The following is a 21,821-nucleotide window of genomic DNA, read 5'->3' as shown; positions in this document are numbered from 1 at the left end:
TCTTCAATCCTACACCCCACTCTCTCTCAAAATCGATTATAAAATTTAGAGTGAATTATACTGATACTCTCTAAGTTTTAGTGAAATTATATAAATTATCTTTAACTTTTTGTACTTACACAAACCCCACAATTTTTATACGTTCATGAAGAAGAAAAAAATTGTAATCTTTTAAACAAAAAATGTGATAAATGCAATTTAGTTAAACAAAATATGATATATGACAGACATAAATCCAAATAATGTACGGATGACCAATGTGATAAAAGTATAAAAATTAGGCGACTTATGTAGATGTAAAAAAGTGAGAGTTGGTTTATGTAATTTTGCTAAAACTCAGGAATGTCTATATAATTTACTTTAAGATTTAATAAAAACCTCTGACTTTGTACGGATTCACTGGTTTAGGCCGGTCCAAAACAGTTTTCCTTTAAACCGGTTCACTGGTTTATCCGTAGACCCAATTTTCATAACAATTTATACTATTTATCTTCTAAAATTGTTTAGTTGAAAAAAATGTGGTGTGGCACAGCGAAAAACAAAGTTGTCTAGTACCTTTCTCCCAACTTCGTTATATTACACTTTCAATTTTCTCTTATCTTATTATTTTCCCATTTGGGTTCTCACTCATCACTCATGCTTTGTTTTTTCTTCATTCTGTGATGGCTCTTTTACCCACTCGCCAGTTTCACCCTTCTGCAACTGCAACATTCTTCGATTCATTTCACTCTTCCCCCAAGTTCCACTACTTCAGGTACACTTCTTCAACTCACCATTCTCATAACCTCACTTTGAAACCACCCTTTAGGATTTCTAGTTTCAATAGCCTTAAAAAACCAGTCTTTTATTGTAACCCCAGCCAAGGCTTTAGTACTGAGAGTTGGTTGAAGAATTGGAACCACTCTAATAAACATAGCCGTCCAAAACCGCCACGTGCCCTTTTAGATTATCATGATTCTGGAAGTGGGCATGTTTCAAAATTTGGTTTTTCAAGCTCTGATGATGATGGTGATGATAATGATAGAGGTAGTGGAAGTGGAAGTGGTAGAACTATGGATAGGATTGTGGAAAAGTTGAAGAAATTTGGGTATGTGGAGAATGGTAATGAGAAGCAAGATAGAACAAGGGGTAATTTAATAGAAAAAGGGTCTGTGGAGGATATATTTTATGTAGAGGAAGGGATGTTGCCTAATACACGAGGTGGATTTTCGCCAGATTCTCCATTTGGAGTTGGAAACATTGGAAGTGATGGTGAGGTGAGGTTTCCATGGGAGAAGCCAAAGGAGGAAGATATTGAAAAAAGAAATTCTTCTCGTGGGAGGAAAACTAAGACGTCGCTGGCGGAACTGACTCTTCCTGAGTCAGAGTTAAGGAGGCTGAGGAACATGACTTTTCAGAAGAAGCATAAGACGAGAATTAGGAGCGGTGGGGTTACTAAAGCTGCTGTAGACATGATTCATGAGAGGTGGAGGGAATCAGAGATTGTGAGGCTAAAATTTGAAGGTGATGCTGCACTTAACATGAAGAAAATACATGAGATACTGGAGGTTTGTCTTTTTACCTTTAGGCTCATGAATATATAATCCTTAAATATTTTGTTTTCATTACAAAACTGGTGAGTTGTGTGATAGTAACAAGAAGCAAATGCATAAGAGTATTGAAAGACAACAAAATCTTGTGAATTATAGTTAAACATGTCTTAGATATATAAAAGAAAAGAGGACTAGTAACTCGTCGAGAAATTCTTAAAGGAGATAGATCAACAAAATCTGTATGGGTGATCATGTCGTAAATACATGGAATGGTTAAAACTCAGATAGATTGCAGAATAGAACAGTAAATTGCATTTCATAGAACACCCCTCCTCTTTTTTGCTTAGTATATGTCATATCCAAATAGATGTTCATCCAATTATCTTTTTCCTGATTAAGTCATCTTAAACTGGGGAAATATGATTGATAAAGTAGGCAGTGACTCAGTGAGTTATTGGTAGGCAAAGTCTATACAAGTTTATAGTGCATTCATTCCTTGACTTATTGTGATTAGTTTAGGATCCTCAACATTTTTTCTTTCCTGGGATAAGAGCTGGACATCCTGATTCTCAAAGTTGACCCCAGGACCTGTTGCGATGTTTGTAATACATATACTCAAGTGAGAACTATTGTTATCGTGAGAAATGAGAAAGTTATATGGACCATTGGATCGTATTTGAACTGCAAGATTAAAAGATATATTCACATGACTTTTTTTAGTCGTTATGTGACCAATAACTAACTTTTAATCCTAACCATCCATGTATGGTTGTAAGGCCTAGATTTATTGTTCTCACAATTTTTATATGAGAATTGTTCTCACTTGAGTCACTATATATATATTAAATATGATATGTCTATTTTTGCGAATTTCCCAGTGTAGTGGTGAATAATTGCATCATCTATATCCCAAAAGGAGAAGCACTCTCTCTCGAGTGTACTTATGCATTTGGAAAATTTTCTTACTTATTCAACCACAATAATTGTCAGGAGAGTCCAGATTATACTTAGAGGTTGATTTGAATGTTCAAATTGCCTCTGCTGACTGCTGCATTTTCTTGTGTAGATAGATTCCATATGAATTTTTTAATATCTTTATAAACCTTACCTATATTCTTGTTAATTCCTAAAACCAAATTCAGAAAAGAACTGGTGGTCTGGTAATTTGGCGGTCTGGCAACTCTCTTTCCTTGTATAGGGGTGTGAGCTATGAGGATCCTTCATTGCAACAGAACAAACAGATATCTAGAAAGAGCGAGAATTCTTCTAAGTTTTTATCACCCCCTTCTTACGATTCTGTGGAGAAACCTTCTGATTTTGCTTCTAGTTCCGGGACAAATATGCCTACGGAAGAACTGGAAGCTATTGATGACCAGAAGGAAAAAGATGGTTTGCCAAAAGTCAACTACGAAGATGAAGTAGATAAGTTATTGGATAGTCTTGGTCCTAGATACACAGACTGGTCTGGATGTGATCCATTGCCCGTTGATGCAGATATGCTTCCTACATTTGTTCCTGGTTACCAGCCTCCCTTCAGAGTTCTTCCTTTTGGGGTTAGAGCCTCACTTGGTCTACGGGAGGCAACTGCTCTACGAAGGCTTTCAAGGACCCTTCCTCCACATTTTGCACTAGGTTTGTCATCATTTCCTTTACGCAATCAAACTTTAGAATTTTATTTTGATTATAAATTCATCATGATATACAGGTAGAAGCAGACAACTACAAGGTTTAGCTGCAGCCATGATTAAATTGTGGGTCCCACTCATTATAAGGATGTTGTCTTACACCATTGTTGGAATGATGCAATTAAAACTGAATTACAAGCTTTAGAGCAGAATAATACTTGGATCATCACTGATCTTCCCCCTGATAAAATGGCAATTGGTTGTAAATGGATTTTTAAAATTAAACATAAAGCTAATGGAACAATAGAGAGACACAAAGCAAGATTTGTTGCAAAAGGCTTTAGTCAAATAGAAGGAGTACACTACCTAGATACTTTTAGCCCTATTGTCAAAATGACCGCAATTAGAGTTCTCCTTTCATTGGCTCCCAACATAGATACCATTACTTCTGCTCCCAACATAGATACCCTAAACCCTAAACCCCAATTAGATGTCAATACTGCATTCCTCCATGGTGATCTCAAGGAGATAGTTTACATGAAAATGCATCCTGAATTAAAGGTTAATAATCCCAATTATGTTTGCAAGTTACAAAAATCTCTATATGGGCTTAAGCAAGGTAGTAGGCAATGGCATGAAAAGTTAGCTATATTCCTAGTTGCCTCAAGATATTATAAATCTAATGTTGATCATTCATTATTCACCAAACACCAAACCTCTAGTTTTACTGCTATTCTGGTTTATGTCGATGATCTGGTTTTAATAGGCAATGACTTATGTGAAATTCAGAACACTAAGAATATGCTCCATGATAAATTTAGCATTAAGGACTCAGGTATCCTTAAATTCTTTTTAGGAATGGAAATTGTTAGATCTGTCCATGGCATCTCCTTGTATCAAAGAAAATATGTTCTAGATCTCTTAAATGAGAGTGGAATGCTTGGCTGCAAACCATGCTCCACTCCTATGGAGTACAATAACAAGCTTCATAACACCTCTGGTTCCATGCTGGTAGATGGTACATCTTATAGAAGATTAATTGGAAAGCTTTTATACCTTACCAACACTAGACTTGGCCTTTGTTATGTAGTTGGGCACCTAAGTCAGTTCCTATCTGCCCCTACCGACCAACACCAACAAGCAGCTTATAGGATTCTTAGATATATTAAAAATTATCCTGGTTTAGGTGTCCTGTTTTCCAGCAACAATAACACTGCCCTCAAGGGGTACTCTGATTCTGATTGGGCTTCTTGCTTGGACACAAGAAAATCTGTGATAGGATGGTGTTTCTTTCTAGGAACATCTCTTATATCTTGGAAAAGCAAAAAACAAAATATTGTGTCCAAATCCTCTACAGAAGCAGAATACAGAGCTTTAGCCATGGCTTCTTGTGAATCTCAATGGCTGTTATTCTTGCTTCAGGATTTAAGAATTCTGCATCCTTCACCAATCTCTTTGTTTTGTGATAACATGTCAGCTTTGTATATTGATGTCAATCCAGTTTTTCATGAACGCACGAAGAACATCAAGATTGATTGTCACATTGTAAGAGAAAGGGTGTTAAACAAGACTTTGCATTTGCTGCCAATTTCATCCTCTTTACAGCTTGTTGACATTTTCACCAAGCCTTTACCTCCTGGTTCATTTCATTCTCTGATTAATAAGTCTGGCCTGCTTAATTTCCACATGTCAGCTTGTGGGGCTGTTGAAATATGACCAACAAAAGAAAGAGAAAACCTATCATCATGATCCATTCATTACTTAGTTTTTTTTTCCTATTTCTATTTTTAGCAAATTTGTTAGTTAAAACTGTTATATCAATTTTTTGTTTTTCAGTTTTTAGCCTAACTTTGTTTTGGTTTCTATTTAACCTTTTTGTTTTCGTTTATTTTGTATCTAATTTCAATCTTCAATCAATAGAAAGAACAGAATGCTTGTTTAACTAGTATATATGATCTAAATCATGTAAGTATTCACCCCAACGTGAAACCGAAGGATGAATTAAGGTTTACTCATTCTATTCAATTTTATTTTTCATGTAGCAATCTTCTTCAAAATTAAAGCTAAAGTTTGGTGATGATATTCAGTACGACACACCCCGCAAAGAAAGAATCTAGCTAGATAACTTCAATAAAATTACAATTATACCCCGAAAATCTAATCTCACAGTCTTCTTACATACCCCATGATTCCAAGAAAGTCATATAAGGGTATACCTCAATGCAAACATTACAACCACATAGTAACATGTTTCACGTTGAGACACCACTGCAGAATTTACAACTAAAAAAGAGAGAATAGTTCAGAAGCTATAACTTTTGCTTTTGTTTTTTATTTTTCTCTTTTTAACCTTCTATTTGTGTCTCTTACGGAATCTCTCTATACTGAAGTTATGATACCAATCACCAAGTATACATATAAAACATGAACATGTATTTGTCTTTTAAATCTTGTCTCACTTTAATAATGATGAAACAAAAACAATATATTATTTAAATTTTATAATTGACATAAACATATTTTTATTAGTGTAAGATAGAATTTTGATAGAACAGTTGTTTATAAAACATTAGAGGCTATAAATAGATGGCGGAGCATTCCATTAACATCACAATAAGACAAAACATCATTTGCTTACAAATACAAACCAAAGTATTCAAATAACATTGAACCACGATGTCAGGTTTAATTAGTGCTGCTTCGATCCAACAAAGTGCAACTTCAGCTCAGCAGAAAACTCAGCTACCGAACCCATTGCTTCTTTCTGACTCTGAGATCCTGAACAAAGCTTATCTGACTCATGTAAAAGATGATCAAGAGTGCGATATCAAGACCCTTTACGACTTTGTCTCCAACGTTCTTTCTGCCTCAACTCTTGGAACTGCTATAGTTAACGTAATTCACTCTTCTTTCTCTCATGCACTTCCAACAATTTTTATTCTTAAGTTGTTGTTGTTATTATGAAGTTAATTTATCTTTAGCCTACTTTTTAATATAGGAAAGGAAGTCATAAAATAAACATATTATATAGCCCAAAGTCATAGTATGACTAACATTATTGTCCTTGTTCTACATGCATGCAGAGTCAGTCACAGATCACTACTTTAACAAGTTTCAAACCGGAGTTCACTGAACTGAAGCTGATTTCATCTCAGGTTACCTTTTCATGAATATATATAGATTTGAATTTGCTGTTGCAGTCATACTTATGATTATTTTACATTAATGGCAAAATCAAAAAAATTAGTTGAGTTAAAATATATTTTAATGTAATCATCATTGTGATTTATGAGTCATAAGGTGATCTGATGATGGTTAAAGTGAATGAATTTAAAGAATTAAGTGAAAGAATTTGTGGGTCTCACCTTTAACAAATTTTAAAAAATAAACAAAGAGTTATAAAGTAGTTTGAGGGTTAGGGATAAAGTAAAAGAGATTGAGGGTTCGAGTTTCGCCCTAGAACAAATACTAATATACTAACAATTGCACAAATAAAAAAAAACTATCATTGTAATTTTAATATTGCAACCACAATTTCAATTGGGGAGTAAAATTTACAACTATACTATAGATGTTATGAGTGTGAATCTTTTCACATGGAGAAATCTAGTACATTTTTTCCTTCAAAAGAGACATAGACTTGTGACAAACTAAAAGAACAACAACAGAATCATTGGCACATGATTTCATAAGGAGTATGGAAAACTTAATCAACTAAAAACAATTTAATAATAGATATAATGTTAGTAACTTACCAGATAAACTTTTTAATCCAAACTTCAATTTACAAGTTATCAGTTTATATTACTACAAATAAAAAAACAGAGCAAATTAAATAATGTTATGCATGGTAACAGATGATAACCACACGTGGAACAGCACAATGTGCACACCAGACAACACTTTGGATTCTTCAACGCCTAAGAGGTTTCTCATGGGATGCAAAAGCACTTATAACTCTAGTTGCTTTCTCTTTGGAATATGGAGAATTCTTGCACCTTCTTAGGCTTCCAACATCAGATATGCTTGGAAACTCATTGAAACAACTCAACCAAATTCAAACCAGAAACGTCCCTTCTGATATTATTGAACTGCTAACATTTTTAGAGCAACAAGTTCTTCCAATCATTAGAAAGTGGGCATTGTGGTATGGTAATGATTATGACACAGAAAAAGTTTATTCATTGTTACTTGCCACTCAAGAAATCCCACTTGTTGTGTATTGGACGATTGCTGCTACTGTTGCTTGTACTGGCAAATTCGTTGGAAGTACATTGTAAGTCATCCCATCTACTTGAAAATTTTGACACAGAAATTTAGTCCTACTAAATGAAAAATAACTAGATTCTTAAATAATTTAAATGGTTATCAAATTTATCATATATATGCTTATAATAAAGTTAAATAATTTGACCATCTTTAAGATTGATTTGAAGCTTTTTATTTTCCAGGTACTAAGTTGTTGTTGTATAAAATTTCATGTAGCACATATTTTTATATTAATAAATTAAGTATGATGTACTTTTCTCAATAAACTTTTCATGCTAATCTAGGAACAGAAAATAACATAAAACCTGACTGATTAACTTCGCAATTTTTTTATTAAAATAGATCTATCACATTACATAAATGTATATAGGTTACTTGGTTCCCTTTGTTTTTTTGTTTTTGTTTTCAGGGAATATAATTTGTCAGAATTTCAACTCAAGCTTTCTATCTTTGTTGACAAATTGAATTATCATCTAGAATCATGCGGAAACCAAATAGGTATGTACAAGGGCATGTTCCTCGAATACGTTGGAGTTTTGAACTCAAATGATGCTAGTTAATATTGTTTCAGGGAAAATGGATGACTATGAGAAACGTATTAAGGATTCTGAAAGAGTTAAAAATGTTGTTGGTTTCTTGAAGCTTCTCATCTATGGCAATGGATCTCAGACACCCCTAATATATGAAGGCAACACCCTAGTTAAAACGGTTAGTGATAAACACTGTTAAATTAATTATGATTATGTTGTATTTACTTGTGAAGACTCTAAAACTACAATATTGTGTATATTAATACAGTTGCAAAATGCAATTTAAAGCATGGGTACTAAAATATTGAGGTTCCTTTGATTAAGATTTTTTTATATAGAATTGGGACATTTGATGATAAATTTAATTTTTGAATTACATATTAATAATTCTCAAATTTGTAGCATATTTATAAAAAAATTATTCATCCCTCCTTTCAAGAACATACCCTCAGTGCCTTCTTTGAATAGTACATTAATCATAAGTGATTACTACACATATGTTTTTATGTCTTTGTCAAACAGGGTGTTGAAGTCTTCAAGCAGAAATATGTGTTGCTGTTCATTTCAAACCTAGAAAGTGTTCAAGATGAGATTTTTCTTTTAAATTCTATCTATAAGAGATTACAAGAAAATCCAAAAGTTGTAAAAGGTTTCAACAAAGAAGACTTCAAGATTCTGTGGGTCCCAGTTGTGGATGATTGGAATGACAACAGAAAAAACAAATTCAATGAATTGAGAAAAGAAATAAAATGGTATGTGTTGGAGTATTCTTCTGAGTTACCAGGCATTGGACTAATACATGAGATATTGAAATATGATATTGAGAAGAAAGATCCTATTATCTCATTGATAAATCCTCAAGGTGATATAATGAATGAGAATGCAAAGCCCATTATTTTTCAATGGGGGATTGAAGCTTTTCCTTTTAGGAAAGAGGATGCTGAAGATCTTATTAAGAAATGGTTGTGGCTTTGGAAGTTAATCGAGAAAGTAGATCCTAATATTAACACAGAGGTAAGCATTCCACTACATATACATAGAGCATAGCATATATTTTACTGAAAATAGTGACAATAATTTCATCTCACTACTTCTTTAACAAGAAATTTGTTTTGATACATTTTCTCACCCAATAAAAACATGTTTTTTTCATTATTACTGGACAGAAGAGTGTATGACAAAATTTGAGACAGCAAAGAGTGTAAAATGTATATAAAGATTTATGTACAGTTAGGGCATCATCCACCATTCATTTATAATATTTTTATTTAAAAGTCAATGATGACTAAAAATCAATGGAGATAATGTAGTGACAATGTAAAAAATCTTTACAATATCGATGTATATATTTTTTCCCAGGTGATAATATGCATTAATGTTAAAATTAATAAAGTTAATTCTAAATAATGTTAAAGATATATCTAGTATCATTGCCCCGAATATAGAATAGTTCTCTCTTTTCATACCTAAGTGAAATGTCTTTTCAACCAAAGATAACCTTATTATTTCACCATCACATACACTCTCCTCCTGATATAAAAAAAATGTAATATAAGGGGTCTTATCGGATTATTTTCATGACAGATTCCTTACTTTGTATACTAAGTACACCAATTTTTTGATATTATATTTGATATGGCATATTAATTCTATCTCTTACCTATTTTTTATCTTTATTAATATGCACATTTTCTTAAAGTACTTGAGAAAAAAACATACGAAATCATATTGGTAACCAAATTTCAGTCTACATAAAAGGTAAAACATTTTCCTTTTCAAATAAAATGGGAGAAAACTTTGAACTTTAAACCATATATAAATAATTAATATTTAAAAACATTCTTTAGTGATACAAAAGAAAGTCAATATTAGAATATTAAATCTAATACTTCTCAATAGGTTAAAACACCAAAATTTTAATGAAAAATATTCCTTTTTTCTCTTACATAAAGAATACCCATACATTACTTATTATCATTTCCTGATTAATATTATCTCATTAGTTTCATTTCTACATAATATGTTTACCATGTGAATCAGGACATCACAACAAGGGATCATTACTTCTTCATCTATGGAGGTAACGACATTAAATGGATCCAAGACTTCTCCACTGCAATGAAAAAAATTAAACAACATGAATACATCAATGATTTTGATCTTACAATCCATCGCCATCAATTGGGAAAGGATAACCCAGACAAGGTTCCTTATTTCTGGATTGGCATAGATGGCAAAAAACCCAAAAAACAGTGCCAAAGTAACTTAGACTGTGAAATTCAAAAAGCCTTAGAAAGCTTGCAATGCCTCAAAAAAGATCCATTTGGATGGGTTCTACTTAGTAAAGGGCATAACATAAAGCTTCTTGGTCATGGAGAACCTATGTTACAAACTGTGGTGGATTTTAATAAATGGAAGGAGAATGTGGTTGAGAAAGAAAGCTTTGATGTTGCATTCATAGAATACTATGATAATGTTGTTAAAGCTATTTCTGCTCGTTGTGATAACTATATTTCTGATGTGGTTGCAACTATAACATGCCCTAATCCCACGTGTGGACGCGTGATGGAAGTGACTTCTGTTAATTACAGTTGTTGCCATCGTGATAATCCAAACAGTTGCAGCATCACACTCATCTGATTTTGTGGACAATGCTTGTTTTCTTATTAAAAACATGAAATTTCAGTTACACATTTTGTTTTGTTTGCTTTTATGTGTGTGTCAAGATAAATGTTTTGGTTCGGCCTTTTATGGGTTAGAAACTAAATAATAATGGCTTCAATTTGTTTGTATGTTACTAAGTTTCTTGATTGAATAACATTATCAGTTATGTGTGTGCAGTACCTTTTGTTTTCTTTAAACATGAAATTTCAGTTAAACCTTTTGTTCTATTACAAGTTATTTTTGCAGCATACACGCCATTGTTCTATTTTGAAGTGGATTATATCAATAAATAAATAAATTATAAAAAAACAATAATTTTACTAAAAAAGATGCTCTTTTTAAAATGTAATAATTGACGATCAATTGAGAACTAGATTATAACAATTAGGATATGTCAATTAATTAAAATGCATAAAAAATTAAACTTTGTTCACCCTAAATACGAACATAGTGAGCTTACGAGCCACTCAATATAATTTTTTAAAGAATTCGAATAAGGAAAATTGGAAAAAAAAATTATAACACCAAATAAAGTTAAACCATTAATCTTACATCATATTTTTAAATTTAATTAATATTGAAGTAAAATTAGAAATAATCTGGAGAAAGTTTAAAATATAAAATTTGTTTTGAAAATATATAAGTGAGAAAATATAAATGTAAGGTTTCAACATGTTTAACATACTATATGTCTTGCCATTCAGAAAAATCATCAAATAAAACATACATTATAGGCAAATGAAACGAGCTAATGATAATAGACGGATGAACATGACCTATACCCATATTGCCAATGTTTATTGTAGTGTCTTCAATCCTACACCCCACTCTCTCTCAAAATCGATTATAAAATTTAGAGTGAATTATACTGATACTCTCTAAGTTTTAGTGAAATTATATAAATTATCTTTAACTTTTTGTACTTACACAAACCCCACAATTTTTATACGTTCATGAAGAAGAAAAAAATTGTAATCTTTTAAACAAAAAATGTGATAAATGCAATTTAGTTAAACAAAATATGATATATGACAGACATAAATCCAAATAATGTACGGATGACCAATGTGATAAAAGTATAAAAATTAGGCGACTTATGTAGATGTAAAAAAGTGAGAGTTGGTTTATGTAATTTTGCTAAAACTCAGGAATGTCTATATAATTTACTTTAAGATTTAATAAAAACCTCTGACTTTGTACGGATTCACTGGTTTAGGCCGGTCCAAAACAGTTTTCCTTTAAACCGGTTCACTGGTTTATCCGTAGACCCAATTTTCATAACAATTTATACTATTTATCTTCTAAAATTGTTTAGTTGAAAAAAATGTGGTGTGGCACAGCGAAAAACAAAGTTGTCTAGTACCTTTCTCCCAACTTCGTTATATTACACTTTCAATTTTCTCTTATCTTATTATTTTCCCATTTGGGTTCTCACTCATCACTCATGCTTTGTTTTTTCTTCATTCTGTGATGGCTCTTTTACCCACTCGCCAGTTTCACCCTTCTGCAACTGCAACATTCTTCGATTCATTTCACTCTTCCCCCAAGTTCCACTACTTCAGGTACACTTCTTCAACTCACCATTCTCATAACCTCACTTTGAAACCACCCTTTAGGATTTCTAGTTTCAATAGCCTTAAAAAACCAGTCTTTTATTGTAACCCCAGCCAAGGCTTTAGTACTGAGAGTTGGTTGAAGAATTGGAACCACTCTAATAAACATAGCCGTCCAAAACCGCCACGTGCCCTTTTAGATTATCATGATTCTGGAAGTGGGCATGTTTCAAAATTTGGTTTTTCAAGCTCTGATGATGATGGTGATGATAATGATAGAGGTAGTGGAAGTGGAAGTGGTAGAACTATGGATAGGATTGTGGAAAAGTTGAAGAAATTTGGGTATGTGGAGAATGGTAATGAGAAGCAAGATAGAACAAGGGGTAATTTAATAGAAAAAGGGTCTGTGGAGGATATATTTTATGTAGAGGAAGGGATGTTGCCTAATACACGAGGTGGATTTTCGCCAGATTCTCCATTTGGAGTTGGAAACATTGGAAGTGATGGTGAGGTGAGGTTTCCATGGGAGAAGCCAAAGGAGGAAGATATTGAAAAAAGAAATTCTTCTCGTGGGAGGAAAACTAAGACGTCGCTGGCGGAACTGACTCTTCCTGAGTCAGAGTTAAGGAGGCTGAGGAACATGACTTTTCAGAAGAAGCATAAGACGAGAATTAGGAGCGGTGGGGTTACTAAAGCTGCTGTAGACATGATTCATGAGAGGTGGAGGGAATCAGAGATTGTGAGGCTAAAATTTGAAGGTGATGCTGCACTTAACATGAAGAAAATACATGAGATACTGGAGGTTTGTCTTTTTACCTTTAGGCTCATGAATATATAATCCTTAAATATTTTGTTTTCATTACAAAACTGGTGAGTTGTGTGATAGTAACAAGAAGCAAATGCATAAGAGTATTGAAAGACAACAAAATCTTGTGAATTATAGTTAAACATGTCTTAGATATATAAAAGAAAAGAGGACTAGTAACTCGTCGAGAAATTCTTAAAGGAGATAGATCAACAAAATCTGTATGGGTGATCATGTCGTAAATACATGGAATGGTTAAAACTCAGATAGATTGCAGAATAGAACAGTAAATTGCATTTCATAGAACACCCCTCCTCTTTTTTGCTTAGTATATGTCATATCCAAATAGATGTTCATCCAATTATCTTTTTCCTGATTAAGTCATCTTAAACTGGGGAAATATGATTGATAAAGTAGGCAGTGACTCAGTGAGTTATTGGTAGGCAAAGTCTATACAAGTTTATAGTGCATTCATTCCTTGACTTATTGTGATTAGTTTAGGATCCTCAACATTTTTTCTTTCCTGGGATAAGAGCTGGACATCCTGATTCTCAAAGTTGACCCCAGGACCTGTTGCGATGTTTGTAATACATATACTCAAGTGAGAACTATTGTTATCGTGAGAAATGAGAAAGTTATATGGACCATTGGATCGTATTTGAACTGCAAGATTAAAAGATATATTCACATGACTTTTTTTAGTCGTTATGTGACCAATAACTAACTTTTAATCCTAACCATCCATGTATGGTTGTAAGGCCTAGATTTATTGTTCTCACAATTTTTATATGAGAATTGTTCTCACTTGAGTCACTATATATATATTAAATATGATATGTCTATTTTTGCGAATTTCCCAGTGTAGTGGTGAATAATTGCATCATCTATATCCCAAAAGGAGAAGCACTCTCTCTCGAGTGTACTTATGCATTTGGAAAATTTTCTTACTTATTCAACCACAATAATTGTCAGGAGAGTCCAGATTATACTTAGAGGTTGATTTGAATGTTCAAATTGCCTCTGCTGACTGCTGCATTTTCTTGTGTAGATAGATTCCATATGAATTTTTTAATATCTTTATAAACCTTACCTATATTCTTGTTAATTCCTAAAACCAAATTCAGAAAAGAACTGGTGGTCTGGTAATTTGGCGGTCTGGCAACTCTCTTTCCTTGTATAGGGGTGTGAGCTATGAGGATCCTTCATTGCAACAGAACAAACAGATATCTAGAAAGAGCGAGAATTCTTCTAAGTTTTTATCACCCCCTTCTTACGATTCTGTGGAGAAACCTTCTGATTTTGCTTCTAGTTCCGGGACAAATATGCCTACGGAAGAACTGGAAGCTATTGATGACCAGAAGGAAAAAGATGGTTTGCCAAAAGTCAACTACGAAGATGAAGTAGATAAGTTATTGGATAGTCTTGGTCCTAGATACACAGACTGGTCTGGATGTGATCCATTGCCCGTTGATGCAGATATGCTTCCTACATTTGTTCCTGGTTACCAGCCTCCCTTCAGAGTTCTTCCTTTTGGGGTTAGAGCCTCACTTGGTCTACGGGAGGCAACTGCTCTACGAAGGCTTTCAAGGACCCTTCCTCCACATTTTGCACTAGGTTTGTCATCATTTCCTTTACGCAATCAAACTTTAGAATTTTATTTTGATTATAAATTCATCATGATATACAGGTAGAAGCAGACAACTACAAGGTTTAGCTGCAGCCATGATTAAATTGTGGGAAAAAAGCTCTATTGCAAAGGTTGCACTCAAACGTGGTGTGCAGATAACTACCAGTGAGAGAATGGCAGAAGATATCAAGGTAATGGTTGGTCGTGTTTTTACTAGTTCTACTATTGTTTTCAGTTTTTTTCTTCTTTTTAAACTCCCTTTTCATGACACTAGAGTTGGTATGCTATTTTGCTAATACGTAAATTAAAATCTTCCTTTTATGTTTGTAAAATTTAAGTATTGTGTCATTTGGTGGCAACATCCGTTATGTGGACATTAAATGTTAAGAGGTTGAAATAGTTCCAAGTAAGTTGTAACTCTCAAGGGTTTGAACTCTTATATTGACTGTTTAATTAATACACGTTGGCATCTCTTATGATTAGCATTTCATTATTTTCTTAATTTACATTCATAAAAATAATAGGAACACTGTTTTTTCAGATATTGTTTATGTACCCAAAACCCACTAATCTTCCTCCTTGTTTTGTAGCTTCTTTATGACAATGTTACTACTAACCCACTAATACTCTCAATCTCAAAGTCACCTTCTTTGTATATATTTCAGAAAGCTCCTTCAATGACTCTTTAATTCCTTTATTATCACATGTTTTTGCTGCTAACAAACATCATTTTAATGATCTATTAATACATGCGATATAATAAAGTAACAGATAAATATGAGCTTCGTGGTTTGGAGTCCATGTAATCTTATTTTGCATGAATAAAAGAAATGGGAAGAGTTCACTTGATCATCATGCTTCAGCATATAGGTATTGCCTGTTGTGACTGAATTCTTGGCAAACAAAACAACCAGCTTCATTTGATCAAAAAAGTTAGTTTTGTATTCCTATGAATTTCTGTTGTTGCATGCTAGCGTTATTTGCTGCATCTGTAATTTGATACTTTTTCTCACACTTGGATTTTGTCTTTCAATTGATAAGTGACATCTCACACCCTAAGATTGTAATTTCTTGCTGGTCATTTGTTCTTAAATGGGGGAGGAAGGTTATTATAGACCTTATGTGCCTCCATGTTTTGTGCTGATAACTTTTCAATTGAATAATCCCAATCATTTATCGGAGGGGTGTATTTATCTTCCCTTTTGGTTGTAGATGCTCGGATACCATGTCTAGGACTCCCAAAAGCTTAGCCGTGAGGTACTGGCCTAGGAATGTGTGTGTAACCCTAATAACATTTAGTGGTTGTTTAATCACTTATCATTGTCAGCCTGTTATTTTATAGTAGGGAATATTGGAAAATATAGATTCTTAACAAATTTTGTTTTGGTACTACTAAGGGTATTCCTCACCTTTTTGGGTAGGGAACTAATCCCTTTCGGGGTTTGTGGCTGCCCCTCCCAACAAGTGTCGCTCCCAGGAATCGAACTCTCGCCTTGGGGATCCAGTGGGGCCTTATACCACTAAAAGTCAGACAGATGGAATTTGCTGCCATCAAATATCAATATGTAGTTATACACATTTACTAAATTGAAATTATTCAGGTAGTTTGTTATTTGTGTTTTTACTTTGAGGTGATGATTTATTGATGAATAATTATTTTTATTGCTGGCTGCAGAAATTGACAGGTGGTATGCTACTCTCCAGGAATAAAGACTTCTTGGTCTTCTATCGTGGAAAGAATTTTTTATCACCGGAAGTCACTGAAGCTTTGTTGGAGAGGGAAAGAATGGCAAAAACAATGCAAGATGATGAGGAGGAAGCAAGATTGAGAGCGTCATCATTGGTCATACCAACTATTAATACAACAGAGCTGTCAGCAGAGGCTGGGACTCTTGGTGAAACTTTAAATGCAGATGCCAAGTGGAGAAAGACACTGGATGAGTGCCAGAAGCAAAATGTAATGAGAGAAGTGGAACAATTTCGGCATGCCAAACTTGTTAGAAAGTTAGAACGGAAGCTTTTTATTGTAAGTTCTTTTAGTTCCTCTAATGAAGGAACTCTCTTGCCATCTTGCTAATGATTTTCAGTTTGATCTCTCTCATTATCCATCATAAATGCAAAGGTTCTTTAGCTACTAAGGGTTTTCTTGATAAATAAATAAATGCAATTTTGTTAAATGACTAATGCTGAAATTTGACTATTGTTAGGCTTGAATGGCTGAACTGTTTCATAATAGTGTATTTTGACAAAAATAAACATTTTGGTGAAATCCCGTTATGTTATAAAGTAATTATCAATGTTTCTGGAAATGATGGCATTAATGATAACGGCAACACTAGTATCCATAACTACTTTAGTGAATTGGAAGAAGTTGCACATATGCAAGCATTGTTTTATCAATGCATGTTATATTTAAAGCGAATTTCATCTGTACTTTCCCTTGCATATTCTGTTGATTAAACAATTGCAACTTTAAAGGTATTGACTTATTGGTCACCGGTCAGTGCCTCCCTTAACAATATTACTCACAAAAGGAATGATTTTACCTGTCTGTAAGTTAGCCTCTTTTTACTGAAGTGATCCAGTCAGTAATATAACTAGATGGAATGTGCCATAGAGGTGAAGGATTAGGATTGTCTCATTAAATTATGATGAGGGTAGTTCTCGTTAATAGACCATGCTATGAAAGCACATGAAGGAAAGAGGCAATCAGTTAGGCTTACGGGGATGGAGATTATCATTTATTTTGTATCTGAAACTGGTTCACACGTTATCTTCAGGCCTAAAAGGTGTGTTATAGAAGTATAATCAAGTTCGATACCTGAGAATAACACTTTCTGGAAGGGGTAGTCACACACCCAAAAATGAATTGGTTCCTTACCCACGGAGTGAGAGAATATCCTTGGTTTACACCAAAAACCTTAGATCACAAATGCATATGGATATTAATAAACTCAGTGGTTCCCGGAGCTTTTATAATCTTATTGTTTTCTTACTGTGCCTAACTTCACTCTAGCATTATTTTCCAATTTGGAATTTGCATGATTGTGATCCTCAGATTTTTCTTACCAGGCTGAAAGAAAGTTAATGAGAGCTGAACGAGCCTTGATGAAGGTGGAGCAAACTTTGGTACCATCTGAATACAAAGCAGACCCTGACAGCATAACTGATGAAGAGAGATTTATGTTTCGCAAATTAGGGTTGCGGATGAAAGCTTTCTTACTTCTTGGTAGAGATCTCTACCTTGTTAAAACAGTCCTTACTTTATTTTCAAACCACTACGGTTCACTTCTCCACTAGCTGTGGGTGAGGGAGGGAGAAATCAGATAGAAAAAAGTTTATCTTTAAAATTTTAATTCAGGTTAATGATATACCTGAATATTGTATCTCTAAAAAGTAGAGAAACCATTCTTCAAATCTAAAAGCAAGATAAAAATCAGCCCACTTGACCCATGTTCATCCCAAAACATTTCTCTGATGCCCCGGACTCCTGAGGATACTTTCGTTATGTGTTGTTTATATGAATCTATTTCGTGCTTTCAGGTAGACGTGGAGTTTTTGATGGCACAATTGAGAACATGCACTTGCACTGGAAGTACAGGGAACTGGTCAAGATACTTGTAAAAGCTAAAACCTTTGATCAAGTAAAAAAAGTTGCACTAGCACTTGAAGCTGAGAGTGGAGGTGTTCTGGTTTCAGTTGACAAAGTTTCAAAAGGATTTTCTATAATTGTTTTTCGGGGAAAGGACTACAAGCGGCCTTCAACTTTGAGACCAAGGAATCTTTTGACAAAGAGAAAGGCATTGGCACGTTCAATCGAGCTCCAACGACACGAGGTATAAATAACTAAGCGTACAAACTTCCATTTTATAATATCAAACATAACTGCAATATGCATAATGCTATGTATACAAACTATGTCTATCTTTCCCTCTATGTATCTTTGTACTGTATTTTATGTTTCATTCGTGCTTATAAGCAATGTTCCTTGCTAATTTCTCCTTCTGTTGATGACAGGCGCTCTCCAAGTATATTACAAATTTGAATAATAAAGCGAACAAGATAAAATCTGAGATAGTAAGTTGTTACTGATCTTAAATATTTTTAGCATCTTATATTGCAACCCAAGTTGTATCTTTTATGGAAACCCTTATTTTCGTCTTATATTGATTGTTTCACTCTTCATAGGATCAAATGGATATTGTAAAGAACCAAGGAGATGAAGCATTGTATGATGAATTAGATTCTGCTTATCCTAGTGATGACGAAGAGTCTGAGGTTTCTCTCTCTCTCTCATATACACACGAGCAAGCATGCACACACACAACGAATAAATCATCAATGATTCTTCATTAGAAATAATTCAAATGAATGGTAGATGATGTAATGACTGTATAAATCTTTATATCGTCAGTGCATAGATATTACACTCTAAATATAAACCAATCTTTCATCCATATGAAAAGAATGTATTTATGAACCCAAAGAATGTCACCTTTTTTTTCATTTTATCATTTTGGTTAATATCTTATTTATATATAGGTGGAAGATGGTGTGGTGGGAGATGATGATGATGAAGCATATCTTGAGACCTATAACAGTGAAAATGATAGTGAAGTTGAAGATGATAGTGAAGTTGAAAATGATAGTTTTAATTCTCCAACTGAGGAGTTTGACTCATGAGAGGTTTGAAGCTCAAGTTTCATATGATTTTGGAGATTTCTGAGCACATGTGAATCATTAATGGCACTTTATGGCAGGGTGATTAAGGAAGCATGTTATATAGCTTGTTCAGATCAAATGACTAGAATAGGCTCAATTCAATGTGATTGTGAAAAGGGCATGCAATTAGACATGATTCTGAATCTAATTAACCATATAATTTTTGGAAGATGTATTGTATACAATTGTTCACATGAACTTCTATAAGTCAATGTCTACTGTCTATTATATAATAATTAAGGATAATTAAGGGTGGAAACAGGTCAGATCGCCTATCAGGGGCCTATTACTTGGCCTATAACAGACTAGGCCAGACCATACTTTTTTCATTAACAGGTCAGGTTCAAGCTCTCTAAAAACATATTTAGCTTAACAGGTCAGGCTTTAGGCCACCTAAAAGGTCTATTAAGCCTAACAGACCGTTCTATTTAGTTATATTATATATGAATGTTGAATTTATACTATTTTAATATAAATAATATTATTATATATGTAATATTAATATAAAAATGTATACAAAAATATAATTTAATTATTAGAATTAGATGGGCCTAACTAAAAGTAGGCATATAAGTCCATTTAAATGTAGATATAGTATCCTATTTTATGACCATATAGTATAATAGGCCTTTAAACATGCTAACATGTCAGGCTAGACTTTTAAACAGGTCAGACTCATGCTTTGAATTTTTTTTTAAACAAGCAACATGCCAGACCCAGACTCCTATATGTTATATAAGCTGGACCTGTTTAAGGCAAAGTCTGGCCTGATCTGGCCTGTTTCCACCCTTAATAATAATGCAAGGGCTTTTGTTATTACTAAAATAGATATCTCATATAATTGGCACTTGGATTTTTAAGGAGCATGTTTGTAATAACAATTTTTATTTGTTTCAAAAAATTAAAAACGAAATGGTTATAGTATATTACTAAAATGTATATAGTATTGTTTTTATACCTTCAGTTTTGGTGGGGTTAATTTAGGCATTCCAAAATAATATATACAGTAAAATAAGATTGTGTGCACAATCATTTAATGCTAATTAGTGACATTGAAAGTCACATTTCAAATTTCAAACACATTTCAACCTCTCTCTCTTTCACTTTCAATATTTCTTTACTTTCTTTCATCTTCTTTGTTTCAATATAATTCTGCCATTGTTAATACGTCTTTTCTCTCTTTCTTCTTTTCCTATCATTTTTCTACTTTTCAAAAATCACTTCATCCTCTCTAAACCACTCACTTGGCCAGTTTCATATTCTCTTCTTCTCTTTTACATTAAGTACTTTTTTGTCTCACTTACTTTAAATGCATTTTTCTTTCAAATAAATTTTTGTTTTTGTTTAATCATTTCTATTTTATCTTCATTTTTATTCACTTTTCCTTGCTTCTTTCATGTGTATATTTGAACATTTCAATATACATCTTTTCTTTATTCCATCTTCTCTCTTTCATTATATATATGTTCTCTCTTTCAACTCTTCTCATTTTCTTGAGATCCGTCTTTATGTTCACTCACTTACTCAAATGTATGATTATTTCTTTTAAGTTCCTTCCATTTTTTATTTTTTGATATTAACTTCCACTTCCTTCAAAATGTTATTCTGTGTGTCTTGAATATGATTTTCTCAGTTAAGAATAAAATATTTTTTTCCACATTTGAATGTTTTGTGTCCTTATTTGTGCATTTTATATTCTCTGTGTTCCTAGTCATTTTTTCAAGAAGATAACATTTTTTAGATTTGCATTTTTATGTGTCATTACTTTATGCATTTCTTATTTTATGTGTGCCTTGCTTTTCCTTCATTCTTTTCTTCCTATGTAGTAAATCAATCATCTTTTCATTTCTCAAACCCCACCTCACATGTTTTCTTTTCTCTCTATCCATCTTTTCTTATTTTTCCGATGTTGGGTTGCGATACAATTTTGAAGGAAGATATGATCTGGTAGGGTTCATTAAGACAATGCATAAAGTGGGGCTCTAAAAGAATATAAAGATGCTTCTTAATATGAATTTGATTGAAGTGAATAACACTTCTTTGAATGAAACTAAGAATGAAAGAATGAAGATGGAAACTCTTTTCTTATTAAGAGATGTGAAATGATTTCATTGAGTAATTAGGAAGAGTACATGTCTATTTATACAAGGATGAAAGCCTAAACTATTTTAACTAACTTTTAGAATAATAAACCACATGTGCTAAATTAGGCATAACAACCAAAACAGAAATAGCTTGTGACTTAAGAAAAGCCTGCTCTATTTTCTAGACTTGGGTTGGGCTCTGTTCGTGCTTATCATGAGCTTGGTTTGCATAGTCTTGATGTACCATTGTGGTAGTCTTTGAGTTTGTGTGTTTTGTGTGAAGTATCTGCATATGTGTTGTTTGTGATTGCCAAGCCTAGGCATGAGGAATCTGTGATCTGGTGAGGCTTGGGGTATGAGTGTGCTTGATGATTTTTTGTTGTTGTTGTTGATGAGGGAACTTGTTCTAT

The 21,821-nt window shown here is 33.3% G+C and overlaps 3 protein-coding genes across 4 annotated transcripts; all 3 read left to right on the top strand.

Moving 5' to 3' along the window:
• On the top strand, window positions 545-3,362 carry LOC109359786 (CRM-domain containing factor CFM3A, chloroplastic/mitochondrial-like). The gene is made up of 3 exons (XM_019604481.1): window positions 545-1,547; window positions 2,675-3,164; window positions 3,238-3,362. Exons 1-3 carry the CDS (start codon window positions 663-665, stop codon window positions 3,360-3,362), a joined length of 1,500 nt encoding a protein of 499 aa, XP_019460026.1. The 5' UTR covers window positions 545-662.
• On the top strand, window positions 5,768-10,789 carry LOC109359453 (protein SIEVE ELEMENT OCCLUSION B-like). Its single transcript, XM_019604126.1, has 7 exons — window positions 5,768-6,052; window positions 6,241-6,312; window positions 7,015-7,433; window positions 7,836-7,924; window positions 7,998-8,134; window positions 8,479-8,970; window positions 9,997-10,789. Exons 1-7 carry the CDS (start codon window positions 5,834-5,836, stop codon window positions 10,594-10,596), a joined length of 2,028 nt encoding a protein of 675 aa, XP_019459671.1. The 5' UTR covers window positions 5,768-5,833; the 3' UTR covers window positions 10,597-10,789.
• On the top strand, window positions 11,977-19,517 carry LOC109360781 (CRM-domain containing factor CFM3A, chloroplastic/mitochondrial). 2 transcript variants are annotated; one of them, XM_019605904.1, is made up of 10 exons: window positions 11,977-12,975; window positions 14,103-14,592; window positions 14,666-14,796; window positions 16,281-16,631; window positions 17,678-17,834; window positions 18,149-18,441; window positions 18,623-18,682; window positions 18,794-18,883; window positions 19,148-19,288; window positions 19,319-19,517. In XM_019605904.1, exons 1-9 carry the CDS (start codon window positions 12,091-12,093, stop codon window positions 19,286-19,288), a joined length of 2,598 nt encoding a protein of 865 aa, XP_019461449.1. In that variant the 5' UTR covers window positions 11,977-12,090; the 3' UTR covers window positions 19,319-19,517. The 2 variants fall into 2 exon arrangements, with proteins under 2 accessions (XP_019461449.1, XP_019461448.1); XM_019605903.1 differs by having other exon boundaries at window positions 11,978-12,975; window positions 19,148-19,517.

This window comes from Lupinus angustifolius, chromosome LG11 (genome assembly GCF_001865875.1).
Source record: "Lupinus angustifolius cultivar Tanjil chromosome LG11, LupAngTanjil_v1.0, whole genome shotgun sequence".
Lineage (NCBI taxonomy): Eukaryota > Viridiplantae > Streptophyta > Magnoliopsida > Fabales > Fabaceae > Lupinus > Lupinus angustifolius.
The sequence above is the reverse complement of the archived record's forward strand: the minus strand, read 5'-3'. Positions and strand labels throughout refer to the sequence as shown.